An 18,140-nucleotide genomic window follows, 5' to 3' on the forward strand; every position below is an offset into this window, starting at 1 on the left:
AAAAACGTCCCTTTAAAATTTTTATTCAACTCATTAGCAATAGACGTTTCACATTGCAGTTATGCGATCCTTTGGTACTATAATCCGTTATAAGCTGACAGCGATTTGACAATGAATGTTTTAAATACGTCACATTTTAACCGGTTGACATTTTGAATCGTGACCGTTTGAAAAGTCATCGTTTGAGCAGTTTGGCGTTTTGACCTAAATAGCATCTGAAACCTGTCTGCGTTGTGAACTTGTCAGTGTTTTGGATCTCGGATTTTTGATATAGTTGATGGTTTGAACTTTCGGCATCTCCACTATTATGACAGTTCAAAGTGTATACTCAATTACAATTCCGACTAAGTAAGCGTTTTGAACAATCAGAAATTTTGATTTTCTGTATTTTAGTGGTCGGTTATTTGAAATAAATCCGTTTTTTCTTACCGCTTTTAGATCTATGGCGCTTGCATGAAGATCAAGCTTAGTCGTATGTTCTGTGCTGAGAAAGTGTATAGTGTTCCTTGTCATGCAGCACCGAGGGTTCCTCAGCTCCATTTGGTAAACATTTTGTCTCAATACACTCTGTTAAGGCCAGAAACAGTGAGTTTTGATGTCTTGCTAGTGTAGTGTTCGGTTGGGTTGCTATGTTATTCCTCCGGCCATTTAACTGCGGGGACCCTAGTGGGTATTCCCGCTGCCCGTTAACACTACGAGGAGGTAGGCTGAGAGCAGGGCTATTCCTACACCCTGCTCCTTGTCAGAAAGGGCCCCTGAAATAAAAACAAAATGAAATGCGACTCTGGAAGTTTTTATTCGAAATGAGCGAGGGAGTGACAGTTTGAATTAATTTAAATCCACAAGCGTTTAGGTTATTCTGAGATGCTATATATGTCTTAAGAGTTATTTGATGTTGGGCTAGTTTGTTCTCTAAAAAACATACTGTTTTCATTCCTCATGACAGTACACGTAATTTATAAACAACATGTGCATACGTCTCATGGGATTAGCTGCCTCTGTGAAAAAACTCAAACAACACTAACTCATTTTCAAAGAATCATTTCGTTGATGACAAATCTGGTGATCACATTACGTGTAATATAATGCGTTTTCATTTTATCTTAGAGTAAGTCCGTTGACAAGTTTTACCTCTAATACTTATGTAGAATTGAAATGTTTTAGTCTCGCCATTCAGTTCGTTACATCATCTAATTAATTTCAATCTATCAGTTAACAATTGTGCATTTTTTGTATTGAATAGCCATTCTTTTTAACAGTGTTGTTTTATTTTATTAAAAGTAAAATAAATGCTTACTATTCGTACTTGATCTGACAAAACATGTGTTAGCACAATGATGTTCTGCTGTCCTGCATTTTTGATAATCAGAAATTCTCGTTTTCAATTGTATATGTGTAGATCGAAGGGCAGCATACTGGAACACATCAAAATTCACATAATGGATATTTTATTTTAATTTTGTTTGACTTTAATAAACTTGGAATTTTCATGAAAAATATCGAGAACTCTTCGGAGCACTTGCTGCATCCAAATGATTCCAAATAATATTTTATTAATGATATAAATTATATTTAATCAAATATTATTTTCCTTTATTCATTTTCATTGTTATTCATTTTCTCTTTACAAAGCTTATTTGAAAAGGTTCCGGTTGCAAACCAGCTGCACGTGTTCCTTCAAAGTCAATGTACGTACCGGGTGCCAGCTCCACATTAAAATGTTGTAAAATTGTAGCAAAATATAAAAAACTTGAAACCAACGCCAGTTTCTTCCCAGGACAAGATCTCTTACCTTAAAAAATTGAAACTATTATTAACGACAGAACTATTGCAGTATAATTATTATCAAACAATTTGTGCACATTATCAAAGTGAAAGGTAAATATTATCATTACAAATACATAAATCATATTTCATCATTTGCCATATCGGATCTCTGATTCTATTAATTTAATTATCCTTTCAATTATTTTATTATAAAATTCTTCAAATCATTACGAATAAATTTTAACATCTAATGATGTGTGATGGTATTTTAAAGTATGTAGTGAATGGGTTTTAGAAAGTTTTCATGTATAACGAATTTCGTTATATAACTAGTCTAATTTTTACACTTACCTATGGAAAAGGGAATCAGATGTTCCGGTTTATCCACTGTTTTTCCATCAGAAGACAAAAATCTCTCTGGTATAAATTTTTCTGGTTTTTCCCAGTAGTTGGGGTCGTGGTGTATAGCCCAAAAGTTGGCGATGACTATAGTACCCTTAGGGATGTCATAATTTCCTATGGTAGTATCTTCGGATGCTCTACAGATACGTAATACAATGTTATACTCAAGCAAAAATACGTATATGTAAATAATATGTAATACCTGATTTTGGCAACATAACCTCACATATCAATTTCATCGTAAACCATATAAAATTATTTTTGAAATTTCTAAATAAGCTCTCTAATATTTACTCTTTTCTTTTAATTTCTCAGTTGGTTAAGCACAAGAAGGTCTTAATGAATGTGATGTGTTTCAGTAAAATTTAATATTAATCTTGATTAATCGAAACGGATCTTCCAGTAGATCCATGCTATAATTTTCAGTTGTCCTCGGTGTGTTTCCGTCACGTCACTCGTTTAGGGGAGTCTGGTTTTGATTCCTGTCCATGACTGGAGTAACTTCTAAAGGCCTCTTGAATCGAGAGGTGACACTAATTTCAACAAGATTCGAAGATTTAAACTGTGGTCTGGAAGTATATCCTTGAAACAAAATAACCGACGTCTTTCTGTAAAAGGTTCCATTTTTAAATCTTCCTTAGAACATCACTTTGATTCGCCAAATAATATAGCCAGCGAGTTGTGAAATTTATTAAAAATTTCCTGCTAATAATTCTTTAGTAAAATAAAAAGTGTTTTCACCCTATTGTAATTAATGTTCTGAACAAATGCTTTGCAAAATATGCATAATAAAACCAACAACATTTAATATTTACAGCTAGGCATAAATTGTACTTACACTCTCTGCAAGTTCAGCGTGAACATGGTCCACCATCTGGACACTTCTAGTAATGTGGCTTCGGTGTAGGGAAGATTAAGGCGGTCATCCCATGATGGCATCCTTTCTTTACCTACGGTTTCGTCTATCTCGGCTTGAACACGCCTTTGGATAGAAGGATATGCTGCCATTAACATCAAATCCCATAAAATAGTTGATGCTGTTGTGTCGCTTCCAGCACCAAACAATGCCGTTACATTTCCTATTAGCATCCTATCTGAATAAAATGAAAGAAATCTATACACATATTCTAGGTGACTTTATATTACGTGTTTTAGGCAGTACAAATTATAAAACAGTATGTCGTAAAAATGTACAAAGTGTAATTCAGAGAGTGAATGACTACACTTTTATCGGTAACAATTATCATTAAAATTAGTAATAAAAAAGTATATGGATGATGCATAATCCTACTACGGTTATAAGTGTTTCGTATTTAAATGTCAATGATATTCAAACAGTTTAACCAGCTTTTACATTTCGAGGATAATTACCAGTAAAGGAAGTTTCTGGATTATTTTGTTGTTTCTTCAATTCGGTTACGAATGCGTCGATGTAACAGCGTATGTCGTCTGGGTTGACGCTGCTTTTAACAGGTTCAACTTCGTTTCTGTAAAAAAACAGAAAACAAAATATCTTTGTAAGAAATTGTATAATAATAAATTCTACATAAAGCTGATGTGTGTCAATTCTTCCATAACGGATCCTATATCTTGGCTCAAATTGGAGGATCTATGATTACAGCACAATGGCTGAACACGTGTTAAAGTGAATCAAGTTCATTCAAAACGCTTGTAGTTCTCTAAGCTCGCACTTGACTAATGGACAGTCTTACAGTATAACTTGATTGTTTCTATCAAGCTTGTTATTAGATTTGTGCAAAAATGGAGTTGGTAACCTAGAGAAGGCCTCTTATTTCGCTGACCGAACATTGATTTGAAAATAATGGTATGAGTTATTCAATAACTTGATCATACGCTTAGAACCTACAAGAGGTGGATAAATAAGAATGATTCAATATTCCTCTTATGGCAGTTCAAGATTTATTTCAACCTATTCCACATAGAATGCAAGCTGTTTTAAAAGGATGGCCCAACACCTCATTTGTGGATATTAACTCGTATCACAGGTGTTTCTATTATTTTCTCAAAACTCCCTGTTTTCCTTAAATCACTAACAACGTAAAATTGTATTTTGAATGTGTAGGCAATGTCCACATTCAAAGAGCCTCTCTCCTTGTCAAAAATACCCAACTCAGGGTAAGTTTTAGAAAATAAATTTTTACACTACAGTAGAATTCTGGATTTTTATCGGACAGTAGAATTCCGGACTGCTTTTGAACAGAGTGGGGGATTTACAGATCCCAGTTCAGATGAATAGGGAGCGTGGAAGTATCTATAGAAAAGGCTTCCAGAAGAAACTAAACGTCTATGAGACAGAGTGGAGAGACGGGTCATTTGTTAACCTCACTGTCCTCTTTTGAATTGTCTAGGTCTTAAAATTCATCAGATTTATGAACCATTCCAATGTTAGTATGCAATTTGCAATTTTACATTTCTTTGTAGCTCTAATATCCCATGCAGTTGCTTACGGCAATATTTTCTGCAGGAATTATATTTCCCATTGAACTTCCCATAACATATCCTTACCATCAGTACACCTTTTCATTATTAGAAACTCTTCTGAGGTCTTATACAAGAAACCTTGAGGTTTATTCAAGCCTTACTTTGACGCGTATCATCAGAGAAATGCGAATATACCCCTTCCTCCGAACCAGCAATTTCTCGGATCTCCTAAGGCATATCAAAGATACTTGCTAAGGCCACTGACAACGTTTGTTCAAACATCCCTCTCTACAAAACAGATTCCTTCTACCGGCAAGTGCGGACCAAGCTAATAAAATTCTCCACCCGCTCTTCCTCAAAATAAAGACCAAAGTCTTGCAAAGTTCCTCAACCCTTAAGTTGTGGTCAGTTGGAAGTTATTTGGTTATTGGACCAATTCATTCCCCGGAGGTACCGCGTAGCGAAAATCCCAACAGATCTGCAATTTCCAAGATAATCAGATTACATTGCATCTGAAGCCGACTAACACGCTATGTTCAGTCACCTAAATCTTTGTCTTCCTCATTCTCGTACGGAATTTCACATATACAGCATCACTATATCTGCACACATGGAACAGCATCACGTGGTCTCATGGCATAAACATCTGATGCTGTTACTGAATTAGCGCTCCATTTCATGAAAAGGGTAGACGTAACTAATAAAATGGTCATTCAGTGTATTGGAGAATTTTTTACGTTTTTTTTTTTACCTTCACAAAAACTTTGCAAAATATTTCAATAGATAAAATTAAAAAAAAAAAATACAGATCAGTCTTTGCTATTGAAATTAAGAATTTAAATTTAAAAAATACAAAATGCAAATTTTCGAACGGAAACAAATATTTTCCAATTTAACATATTAATATTTATTTTAATATATTTAATATGTATTTATATTTTATTCATTTTTAATATATTTATAATTTAATATATTCAATATTCGGTATCTTATAAATAATACAAAATATGCAAATATAATTACGAAATTTATAATACATTTTAAAACTAGTACCTATTTACAAAGCTGAAAACGATTGAGTCAAAAAACTTGTATTAATTCATTTAACTTAATAGCTTTACTTAATACTATTAGATTAATTTTATTTAATAAAAAAGCTTGTACCTACGATTAACTATTGAAATAATACTGCGCTCTGGTTATAAATACGAAGTGACCTTTATTTCAGTATGCTATTTTCTAATTTTTTGCGCAATAATTATAACAAAAAAGCACGCGTTAATGATTTCATTAAGATTAATAAAATAAAACGAGTAATACTTGATATACTTACACAACAAAGGCATCGAATTTCACAAAAAGTTTTACGATCGGCACAAATCTGAGCATTTTAACAAACAAGGGCTTTAACCAAGGAAAATATGTAGCCGCATCAAACTGAGGAAAAACTGTATCATCTCCAAAGAGAAAAAGATTGTGGATGTTCTTGAGTTTCTCTTCTTCCAGCTGCCGTCCGAAAACGATAAAAGTGATGTTGTTGATAGCACTGCGGAGAAGGGGTGCTCTCAGATTACATGGCTTTCCGTTATAAGTTTCAATGACCTTGAGAAGGGCACATATTTCATCCTGAAAGTCAGATCAATGATAATGTAGCTTGCTATCAATGAAAGAAAATTATAAAAGAACAACTGAAAAACAGTAAACTGTGTAACAAATTAAGATATTCAAGATTCATCTGAAAATCTTTTAAGCAATTTCTTTTAAGAAATATATATTAATTTAAAATAATCAATGGGAAACTACATGAACTATACAATGACATCATTGCAATTACCTTTATTCGCTCTTCCATTTGACCTTTGCCGAATCCTAAATCTCGAAGTACGTGTAGGGCAAATCTTCGCTGTTCGGCCCATACCGGACCATTTTCGGAACTTAAACCTGCCAATGGGTAAAAACCATGAAATGGATTAAAGAGGACATTTCAGAATCGCAATGACGCGATAAAGATTAAAAGTCCAATATTGTCTTAAGATTACCAGCTAAATTTATGACTTAGGACTAAAACCGAAACTTTTTTTGATTGTTTTAATTTTGTATATCATTTCATTTTGTACATTAGCCGAAAAGGACCTTTGGTGAACGACTTCTGGGACAACTTGTAAGTTTCAAGTGTCACGATGGTTCCGACCCAAAATTTGTTAATATTTCATATATTTGTTAAAGATCACACATGTTTCAAAAAATTTATAAAGGTTCTTTTGTACTTTTCAAAAATGATTATAACTGTGTTGGTTTCGCCACCTGGTAAAAAGAAAACACCTTTCCAGATTCTCATGAATGTGGACCGCTTTTTATTCTGATTTTTTTAGCTAAGGTGACATATGGAGAATAAGTCCAATAATTCGAGAGAACATAGGACTATCATTAATGTACAAGCTCAAACAAGATAGGAAATCGACTAACCTTATAACCTTGGTTACTAACACCAAGGCCGAGTTAATCAATCTTACGAGGGGAGTGCATAGTTTTCATTTTTATCTCGGAACTAGAGTTTTTCGACATTTAAGTTCCATTAATATACAGATATAACGCATTGATCCCTCATGGCCTTAATTATAAACAGTAGTGTAAAAAAATGCACTCGCCAAGGGATTTGTGAATCATCCCTTGAAGACTGTCATACAGCATAATAAATTTCGTCTTTGCCAAAACTCTAGTAGCATAAAGAAGAAAAACAGATGGCAAAATGAATGAAGTGGCGTTATTGCAGATGTGCTGTTAGACGCTCCCTTTACTTTGTGTTTTGCAGTCCTTTCTACCTTTATTTCTTTGTGTATATTTCTTTATTGAGTTTCCTTTCTTATCAGTCAGGATAAATAATACGGAACAAATAACTATAAAGAAAAATAGAAGGAGGGAACCTACCCAGCAATCATTTACTCAGCAACCATCCGGATAGCATAAAATATTTAATAAAATAAAATAAAATACTCGTTTAACTTACTTGTTTTTCCAGGAAGAAGATTAATCGATGAAGGATTTGGTCTGTCCAGGAAAGTTGATTTGGTCAAAGCTTCTTTAGCGCTTTCGAAGTCGTTGACAAATACGACATAGCGAGTCCCGATATACATACTATGAAATAAAGCAATATGTCCGAATTCAAATTGAAATCTGATATTTCATATATAGATTTCAACATTTAATGCACAGCTGAATGTTAGGAGTGACTATGCCAACAGATTGAGATATGTTTGGACAGAAGCAGTTTAATTGTTCCAGAAATTATATTTGATTAGAAGTACAGCGTTTATTTGTCCGGTATGTAAAATGGGTTTTCACGAGAACTGTTTATTTAATAACGCTTATCATGCATCCAAATAATTTTCTTCGATGCTATGAGAGATTCTGTAAATCCATAAAGAGACAGGTAATGATTAAGAAAAGAATTCTTCATACTGTACACATAAAAGACAGCGTTAAAATATATTCTTAGGAGAGTTTCATCAAACTCTAAAAACAGTACAGTAATATTTTATATTACCAATTGACTTGCATTATTGCAAACTGAATTTACTTTTAATTAAATTATTGCAAAATAAGCATTAATTAGTTCATCATAAATTAGGTTCCATTTTAATTGGATAAAGCCTCATGAGTATCACAGTTGGTATAAACCGTCCTCCTCACACTGGGTGGAAAAGACCTGAGCTCGAATCCCGTCAATGAAGCAAGGAATATTTATGGGTATTTTTCACAACGTGGCTGAGTTAGTCGGTCTCTGGCAAGTGTACCACGATTTTTACTCCCTCATTCACTGGCTTTTCATCTAGAAAACAGCAAATCGACAACAGAAAACAGCGTATAGATTAAGTTGGTGATGCGCCTAAAATTCTACAACAATAAAACAATTGTATAACCTTTCATATTCAGTTGAAACTAATTTTTTAAGGAGTTCAGATTGCATGATCCTTGAGGCTTGTCGTCACAGACATTCTCTCAGGTATGACAACTCCTCTTGAAAACTACTGAATTTCTTAATTCAGCCTTTCCAAAAGACAGAAATGTGACAGAAATTTGAAAGTGTTCGGTGCTGCGTCCAAATTAACCATTATTTTTTTTTTCTTTAACAGATTTTTCTCGAAAGATGTAGTATCATCTTAATTATTCTTGCATATTTAAAATTTTCTGGAGGTAATTTGCATAGTCAATACGGAGATCGTTAAAAATCATTTTAAAATGACTTCTAAAACAATTTTCGGGCAATTTATTGCATTTTTTTTAAACAAATGGTTGGTCATCAACATGACACCAGAAGAATCTTATGAGACGTTTTGAATTTTGGGTGCTTTCCACATCGACGAATTGGTTATACATTTTTCCACGAAAAAAAAAAATATATATATAATGAATTATAAAGCGTCATAAAGAATAGAATTCAAACTACAGAGAATTAAAATCGTCCATAGGGGGGAAAAATATTGGTCAAGCACATACTTATGTAGAGCGAGTTCACCTGTTCGTCATAAAATAGATTTTGAACTGATTTATATCAAATATAGCTGGCCCACATTAAACGTGCAGTGCGAAATGGATATTAATAGAGCATGATAATTTGTTATACTTGATAAAGTATAACAAATATAAGCTCTATTTGTTATACTTTATACCCCATATGTTATACCCCAAGAAGTTCTGAATTAATAAGTTTCAAATTGCTATGAACTTTTTTTTCCGCATATGGTCAGAGTACACCCTATCCACACAACAACTTAAATGTAGTGTATATCTTTTCTAATGACAAAATTGTCTATTCTCGAGGGCAATTATCCCTCCACGGACTGGGCCAATTATCTGGTCACGCCGTTTTGACATCGTTAAGAGCTTTAGAATATGACGTAATCTCCCATTATATTTAATTCAAGGTAAGACAGCAGTAGCAGCAAACTTTTCCTTGCAAATGTATACGTTTTCCTACGTTGTATCTCCTATTTGTGTATTTTTCAAAACGCTCATCATAATTTCTTCAAATTGTGGGGAAAAAGTTTATGTGAATAGGATGTGAAAACGTAACTAAAGCATTTTAATTTGATTTATGTTTCTATTTCTATTTTTGCCTTTCGTGAGGATATGGTAACAAAATTAGGGCAGGAACTTCCTTCCTATTCCATGGTTGAGAAGTGGGCAGCAAAATTTGAACGAGGAAGGTAGAGCCTGGACGATGACAGGGGCTGTGAAAGACCTGCGATGTCCATCACATGAGAAGTTGCTGACAGTGTGGATGATCTGGTGATGAGTCATCGACCAGTGACAGTTCGGTATAATTATATACGTGTTTTTGGGGACTGAACTATTCACTTTCTTATATGGGAGAGCTAAAAAATTTTAAATTCTCTCTATATCATTCTATATGAACGATATTCCTCAAAATCAAACATTGTTTTGTCATTAATGCTATCAATGAAAGAAATTAATGCTATCATTTCACTTCAGAAAATTATGGACCTTTTTGAGAATTAATGAAAACATTTAAGTTCTTGCATTTTCATGCAAGAACTTTTTTTTGAAAATATCTCAATAACAGACTACGTTGATGGTTTAGAAGAGGTAAGTTGGTGTAAGATGTCGATCTTACAAATTAAAATAGAAATTTTTGTTTTGCTAAAATAAATCCAGGTAAGGCGATGGAAAGGGGGTATTAAGTTAAAGATAGTAACTACGTACATATATAATTATACTGACAAAAATAGATATTGTATATTCATCTAATTTTTTTTTTTTGTTTATTCTGTTTGCAGAATTGTATGTATGATGGCAATATGATTGCCTATATACATTTTTTTTGTAGCACAGTAGTTTTAATCACCATCCTTCCACACCTGTTGAAAAAGGCTTAGAATCCCATAAACCATGCGAGAAATTTTTATCGGAGTTTTGACTGAATCAGTAGATCTGACACTTCATAACCTCAGTTTCTTGTCACTTAACACACACACATCTGGGAGTTGAATGATGTCATGTTCAGCTTATGCAACACCAAAAGAACTCCCGTTAATGTGGTACTCTCGTACAAATAATTAAATATTAGCGCTGCACGAAAGTCGGAAATTTCGTTTTAAATTGAATTTTTATGTTCAATAAATTCATATACAGGGTGTCTCAAAAATACACGATGATGATTAATAAAAGGATGATGATTTAAAGATGATGATTAATAAAAGGAATTTATGAAAATTCCCTTCGGAAAGGCTGAGTGCTCAGGAATAACAAACTCACAATTTAATAACAACAACAAAGTTTATTTACATATATATATACAACATAATATACAATTGAATAAAAAAACATGTAATATGCATACAAGGTTAAGTCAAGGATACCTTGCATATATTATTCTTATATTAACAATCAATATGCTATTTTCATCATTATAATCTGTGTTCTCGCCATTCTGTTACAATACACTGAAGACTAATCATAACTTTCCTAAAGTCTCTATTTGTTATTAGTCTTTCAGTTAGATCAACAATTCTTCATCAATACAAACACCATATTCAATTATCTATCCTTAGAACATTCAAATATTCTCATATAACATTTACTATATTCAATTATCTATCTTTAGAACATTCCAAGATGCTCACTATAAACTTTATTATCCTTCTAACATATTATAATCATTTGAACAACAATTTAAGCTATTACTTATCTTTCGTTTCTCTTGCATTTTACAATAACCTTTTTTGAATTAATTAAACTCTGTTAGTATATATAATTTACTTAAGAGATAATTTATCAATCAATTTACTTCTAGCGCTATCCTTTTTTCATTAATTAATCACTATACTGTTTCACTTACAGTACTTACTATTATCCTTTTTCTTTCCTTTGCTTTGCGGGGCGGTTCCAAGCTTTCCTGGCTCTCAGGGTACCTTCTGGGGATCTCTTTCATCAGCTACACCTGAATTTGCTACAGATGATTTTTTTGGAACTCTTTGCTGCACTGGGACTGGCGTTCTTTCTCCACCTTATTAAAACTTATCACAAGGAAAAACTCATAGGGTGCTACCCTCGTTTTATCGCTCCACCTATTAAGAACTCTTTCAAGAAGAAAACTTCTCAGGCCGCTACCCTGCTCTTTTCCCACCACGACCAAACACTCAACTGTTAACTGACACATATTTCTTATCACAACAGAACCCTCAACTGTCCATGTTACTAACTCATTTTACTTATCTCGACGAAAAATCTCGACTGCTGTGTCCGCTGACTATTTCATTTTTCCTATCACCAACAAACTCAACTTAGAATCCCACTAATCCATTTTCATAAAACCCACATAAACTCAACTGTGGTTTCTCTCACTAACTCATCTTCGCAAAACACTCCCAAATTCTCAACTCTGTGTCTTCTAACTCATTTCCATAAACACACACATAAAACTCAACTCTGTTTTTACTAACCCATTCCCACAAACTCCGACAAAATCTCAACTGTCCTCTCGTCTCTCCCCGTTCACTCACTTTTTGTTCAACTCAATTTCTGTACCGCCTACATGTGTCAAATCCGCCTAGTTTTCAGTTTATCCAATCTTACTCATTTTATCAACTTCCAATCTCTTCTTATTCGCTAATTTTTATCTTTCTCACGCTGATTCCTTGTTGTTCGATCTAACTTCTTATTTTAAGAAATTTGTAAAATTTCTCAGGCTGTCAGTACCTTTGAAGTCAGTCGCTAATAGTTATACTGTAGCAGACTAATTTCCCACGATCTAAAAACTTGCTATCACCGAAAGCCAGAGCCAGACTTCCATCTAATTCCCAGCATTGTTCCGCATTTTACTGTCCAGGAGTAACCGATTAAAGAAATGTCCTGACAGCACATGGTCCACGGCGCTATTGTTTTCCAGAGTTAACACCTTCTACTAATAACAGTTGCAACCAGTTTCCATTGTTTTCGATGCTCCTGTGCGCTGGGAACCGAAGTACACCCCTTCCTTGCCATTAGCCTTTGTCAAGCTTAACGCTGACCTTCATAAACGTTGTCTAATTTAATCCCTTGGCTGTAAGGTTCGCTCCCCCATATTGCCATATTATAAGTTTTACTTTAAATAAATCTCACTCCTCCACAAAATAATATATTTGTAACATTTTACATCTTAACTGTTCACATCACCTTATAGTAATTGTTCAAAATGTCCACCTTCTGCCTGAATACAGGCCTCACATCGACGTCTCATGGACTTGCGAAGACGGTGGCAAATTCCTGGCATGTTTTGTATTGTTTCACAACCTGCCACAATTCGATTGCGGAGAGTTTCCACATCAGCTACCGGAGCCAAATACACCAATGATTTTAAATGGCCCCAGAAGAAATCTAGTGGGTTTAAATCAGTTGAGTGTGGAAACCAGGCAGGTGGTCCACCTCTACCTATCGTCCTCTGTTAGCAGCACGAGATGTAAAGGTCCCATGTTCATAAAGGCGGCGATGGATACCTTCCAACGTATTCCTGTCTGGACATCTTCGTTCTGGGAACCTTTCATGGTACAAAAGATGAGCCTCCAGAGCATTGTCGTCCGCCAAACCCTATATAAAGTGCATTTCCACTTGCTCTTGATTTGAGTACATGGTCGGAATGGAAAACCACCAGATTCTGTCAGTACCTTGTGATGAAGGATTTTTTTTTTTTTTTTTTTTGATTTGGTAGTTGTTGGCGCATCGGCTTCTGTGGCCATATTGCACCTCCTAAGGTTTTTGCAGTACTTTGATCCAAGCCCGAGGCGAGAATCGAACCCGCGACCTTTAGGTTGCCGGGCAGGTACTTTACCCACTCGGCTAGCCCGGTCGGCTGTGATGAAGAAAATCACCTGCGGGAGATAAGACATTCCGGTTAGTAACTCGGGAACCAAGCATTTCCGAACTATGTTGATATCAAATATTTTTATTGTCTACATATGAGGAATTCATTCCTGAAGTTATGTCGTGTATTTTTGAGACACCTGTATAATATATATACGTTGATAGGCTGAGAATATTATTCACACAATCACTTAGCAGATTAAACTAATGCGTATCTCAAGCAGTTGATATCAGATTATTATTAGCATTCCCGAGAAAATTTAATAATGCGTAAAGTAAAATCTGAAATATAAGATCTTTCTTTCAATTATTTTTGTGTTCGTTATATATTGTGAATTAATTGGAAGTGTAAAATAAATTCTGTTTTTTAGTTTCTTTGCTAAATATTTATTTTCTAATTTTCTCACATTTACCAAAGCAGTTTATTAAACTTTAACTGCTTACCCAAACACTTTTCCATATTTCTCAGCTAGTTTTACCAATTGAAATTCAGCATATCTTTTAAGAAATGGAAAATAACCCAATATAGGCAGACCAATCGGACCAGGAGGAAGTTTTCGCTTTGAATTCAGACGAGAAAAAACAACCCAAGCACATAAAGTAATCACAAATACACCAACTGTAGCAGCAGCAGTGAAATATTCTTCTAAAAGACGGGCAAAATAGGCGCTCGATGTTTTCATTTCCAAATAAGTAAGTCGCTATAACTTTCAGTTTTTTCTATTTGCCACATATTCTGAACTGTTCTAATGACGCACATTCACAGACCTACTTTAAACAAACAGTGAATATGAACATCTACTACTGTGACATGCGTTAACCTTGAATCTCTCACTGCCCTCTAGTGTTATCTAACGAAATTACAGAGGTAAACAAGGAAAAATAGTTTCTCATTATTGAGTTTTAACTTGAGTTAATAAAACGGGTTTTTTTTGTACTTAATATAAATTATACAAAAGTGTGTAATTTAAAGAATAGAAGCATTTGTTTTATTGCAGACTAACGTAATTACAAAACTTAATGGAGAATGTGATACCATTTAACGATCCTAAGGGAAAACAAAATATTCACTGAGTATATGTTGTTATATTCTGTGACTGCTGAATTAAACTGTTAATAAGCGAACTTCTGGTTGGCATAACTATAAATATCAATGTTTATGAACTTCCCCTTCCAATTAATTTAAGTTCGGGCTTATAAATACGTTTATTAATGGCGCATTTCTCTAGCAAAGTCAGAAATTGTTGTAGATAAAATATGTAGCAATGTTAAATCTCCTTTGATTGAATTTTCATGATTATGAAACAAAGCAGAACATAATTTGAACTGGATACAGAACAGAATGTAGATGTGTTTCCGTAACCGATTCTAAGCTGTGCAAAGGTCGAGGGCATTGATAAGGGTAGGAATGAAAAATCTCGCATCTTCCCAAGATACGGACTCAAAATCTACGATAAAATTTAATGTAAACAGTTATCTCTCGTTTTCTGTTAGGAGTGAGAAGTACAGTATCTGTAAATAATCTCAGCATACCACGTGACCGAAACTAAATTTAGCACACTTCGACATCCGTTGTCGAAGATGACAAATACGGTGTTTGGTGATAAACATTTTTTCTGTTTCTTTCTTTTTTACTTCCATATAGTGGAATTTACAAATAACTCATTCTATGAGATGATGCATAGCATTAGAAATGCAAACCAAAAATAATTTAGTTTTTAATTTTAACCTGATATTAAATCAAAATGTATCTAATTCAATCAAAACGCGTTCTATCATAGCGGCCATGTTAATAGTAAATCCAGTTTTCGTTGGCTAGTTAACGATAATTTCATATTATTCACAATCAGCTGATGATTTTATTGCTATATACTTTATTTGCAAGGAATGCAAATAAACAGAACCCTCTTTTGGAAATTTCTTACATTGTGTTACTTTTTTTCTGCCTAGGCAGAGAAAAGTTATTGCAGATGAAATGAGGAATTTTTATTGAAAAATAAGTTGCTTTTCTTTTCGGAATTCATTTTCTAGTTATTCTGATTAATCCTCTTAATGATTGTTTCTAACTGTATATCTCCTTGCTGTTCGCTTTATTCAGATATTACGAATTCATCGCTTTATTTCATTATCTTCGGAAAATTGAATGATTAAAAATATTGTTGTGTTCTGTTGTCTTTGAATCAAGTTTATCCCACGCGTTTTGTTTTTTTTCGTTCCTTCTGGTTATCTCTCGTCCTGGAAACCCTGGTTTTTTTTGCCTCATCATCGTTGTATCTCTTTTCTTTTGATTACAGCTTACATTAAATTGTGGTTAAAACTGTAAACTTGTTGAAGTAAAGACTCTAAAATCATATTTAATACCCACGGTCCTCATTTTATACAATAGGAACACCAGGAAAAGATACAAACAGAGTGAGCGCATACGGGAACTGTGTGGGGAAAAAAAAAAAAAAAAAAAAAAAATACATTGTCATCACTTCCTGTTACAAAATTTCAAACTTTGAATTTTGCTTTGAAGACAAAATTCTTCGGAGAATTCGAAGAATTTTAAAATTCTCTGGCGCCTTCAGCTCTCTTCAAGAATTCCGGTATCTTGAAATCTAATCACGAATAGTTTTCAGAAGACTACTAAACATTGATATCTTATTGAAATAAATGCCCATCAAAACCAACTCTCAAAAAGCAGACCTGTCGAGTAAGACCGTAGGATAACATTCGTGAGATAGTTCTAAGTTTAAAATACACCGATTCATGTAAACGAAATAAAGAGCCAACGCTGGGATGAAATGATACCCACGATTTCAAAAAGTGAACCAGGAGATTCTAACTTCCTGGAGAATTTGTGAAGGTGTTTTAAGACGAGCAGACATCTCCCACAAAATGACTTTTGTTTAGCCATTTTGTCCCCTAAAAGCATATACTAGTCAGTACGTCTATCCTGAAAGATTCCTACCCATTGAACTTGCATAGCTGTCCACACACACATGTATCGGTCATCTTGCATTTCACCATCACTTTTGTATGGTAGAGACGAATACAGATGCGGCTGTGGTTGCTGCGAGATCCAAACATTCAAAATCCAGCTCAAACATTAAGACATGTTCCTTTCATTCTTAACACTGTGGCAATCATTACCAGACTGGTTGGTTAACCGAACCAGAAAAAAAAGCTTGCTTTCTTCCCCATTGCATTAAAAAATGCCATTTCTTAGGCTAACTGATTAACTAAGTCGCCAAATGAGATCAGGTTATATTAACCATCGCTGCATGCTCTCAATATACGAGAGTAGAAAATCAATTATGTACAAAAATCTGTTACCAAGCAAGATGAAGCCTGTTGCGTAAGTTCCATAAACTCGTACAACTGACATGGGCCTGGTTATCATTATATTTTTCTTAGAGTTTAGTTAAATGTGTTTTTAATTGATGTAATCACTCCAGCATCTCATCTTTTGAAGGACTGTACATCTGGAGTAGGCTATCGCTGGTACAGAAGTTTTGAAATCTTAGGACAACCCTTCACTCACCACCTTTAATTGGTGGGCTGGTATATACATCAAAGCAAATTCATTATTTTGTGAGTAGTAAACTGGATCTAGCAACGACATATTCTTGAACTGAATGAATTCACGGTATACTTGATAGCAAATTTAATAAAAAAAATACACATTAGTGAAAAATTCAATATGTGTGTAAAATATTACATAGAAAAATTTAAATAAGATGGTGGACTTGAACAATATATCAAATCAATAATATGGCACTAGTCTAGTGTATAGTATGGTACTTTAAGACCTACAATTTTTTTTCAAGAATGTATGCAACTGAAATTGGTTGGTTGAAGAATATACATGGAAAAATGTCGATTTTATTTATGCGAAAATTAGTTAAATCGATGATTTTGAAGATTGAATGATGGAATTTGTGCAAGGATCTAGTTTCAAGTTTTTTTAGAAAAATTAAAACTGAGTCACGGATTATGCTTAATTTTTCCTGTTTTTAATTTTAATGATCATAATTTCTAGGCAGTCTGAATTGGAAATTTTATTTATAGGACAAGGTGATATTTTCTGAAGACTAATTATTTATTAAAAATTAATAATAATTACCTATTTCCATTATTGATTTGATAACTACTTTTATAATCAAATTCAGGAAATTGTTTTTTCCTTTTTCTAAAAAAGTGTTTAAATAGCTGTTTTCCTAGATAAAAGATAGGAGCAGGCGGTGACGTTCGAGCTGAACGCAACTTGGGACACTAAACTGCAGGGCTACCGACTCGCTTTGTTTCGGTATCGGTCTGCCTCAAGCTATCGTGTGGTCAGGTTGTATACAGAGTGTTTGTGATTTCTGACTTTATTAAATAATTTTAAAATACTTACAATTTAAAATGGCGTCGAGTGATAGGAGTTAAAACAAAGCGTTTGAACTTAAAATGTGACCCAGAAATTGGAGCTAATTGAGAAATTAGAACAATGCTCCTCGATAGCACGTGTTTGTGGAATATATGGCGTAAAAAAACAAACTGTTTCTATTATAAGTAAATCAAAGGGTCAAGTTGCAACATTTAATATTTAAAACAGAATATTACATATTCTTTATTATACAGTAATTTAATATTATATACAGTATTGTATATTGTATTAAAGCTTTTTTTACATTAAGAACAAT

The 18,140-nt window shown here is 33.8% G+C and overlaps 1 protein-coding gene across 1 annotated transcript; it reads right to left on the bottom strand.

The window, feature by feature from the left end:
* Positions 1–1,613: 1,613 nt before the first annotated feature.
* Positions 1,614–14,228, bottom strand: LOC150088496 (vitamin D 25-hydroxylase-like). The gene is made up of 8 exons (XM_090370191.1): positions 13,915–14,228; positions 7,619–7,746; positions 6,446–6,552; positions 5,945–6,237; positions 3,541–3,656; positions 3,008–3,263; positions 2,119–2,306; positions 1,614–1,792 (listed from the first exon to the last, which is right to left on the bottom strand). Exons 1-8 carry the CDS (start codon positions 14,151–14,153, stop codon positions 1,614–1,616), a joined length of 1,506 nt encoding a protein of 501 aa, XP_090226317.1. The 5' UTR covers positions 14,154–14,228.
* Positions 14,229–18,140: the final 3,912 nt, after the last annotated feature.

Source organism: Mastigoproctus giganteus, chromosome 3, assembly GCF_048544385.1.
Source record: "Mastigoproctus giganteus isolate SK-2022 chromosome 3, ASM4854438v1, whole genome shotgun sequence".
Taxonomy (NCBI): domain Eukaryota; kingdom Metazoa; phylum Arthropoda; class Arachnida; order Uropygi; family Thelyphonidae; genus Mastigoproctus; species Mastigoproctus giganteus.

What these genes read in the sequence shown, in the direction of transcription:
- LOC150088496 (XM_090370191.1), bottom strand. Translation starts at nt 14,153, where the DNA reads ATGAAAACATCGAGCGCCTATTTTGCCCGTCTTTTAGAAGAATATTTC. An exon ending in AAATTCGATGCCTTTGTTGT is followed by an intron (nt 3,657 to 5,944) that starts GTAAGTATATCA and finishes GTTTTTTTACAG; the next exon opens with AAACGAAGTTGAACCTGTTA. An exon ending in ACGCTGAACTTGCAGAGAGT is followed by an intron (nt 2,307 to 3,007) that starts GTAAGTACAATT and finishes ACGTATCTGTAG; the next exon opens with AGCATCCGAAGATACTACCA.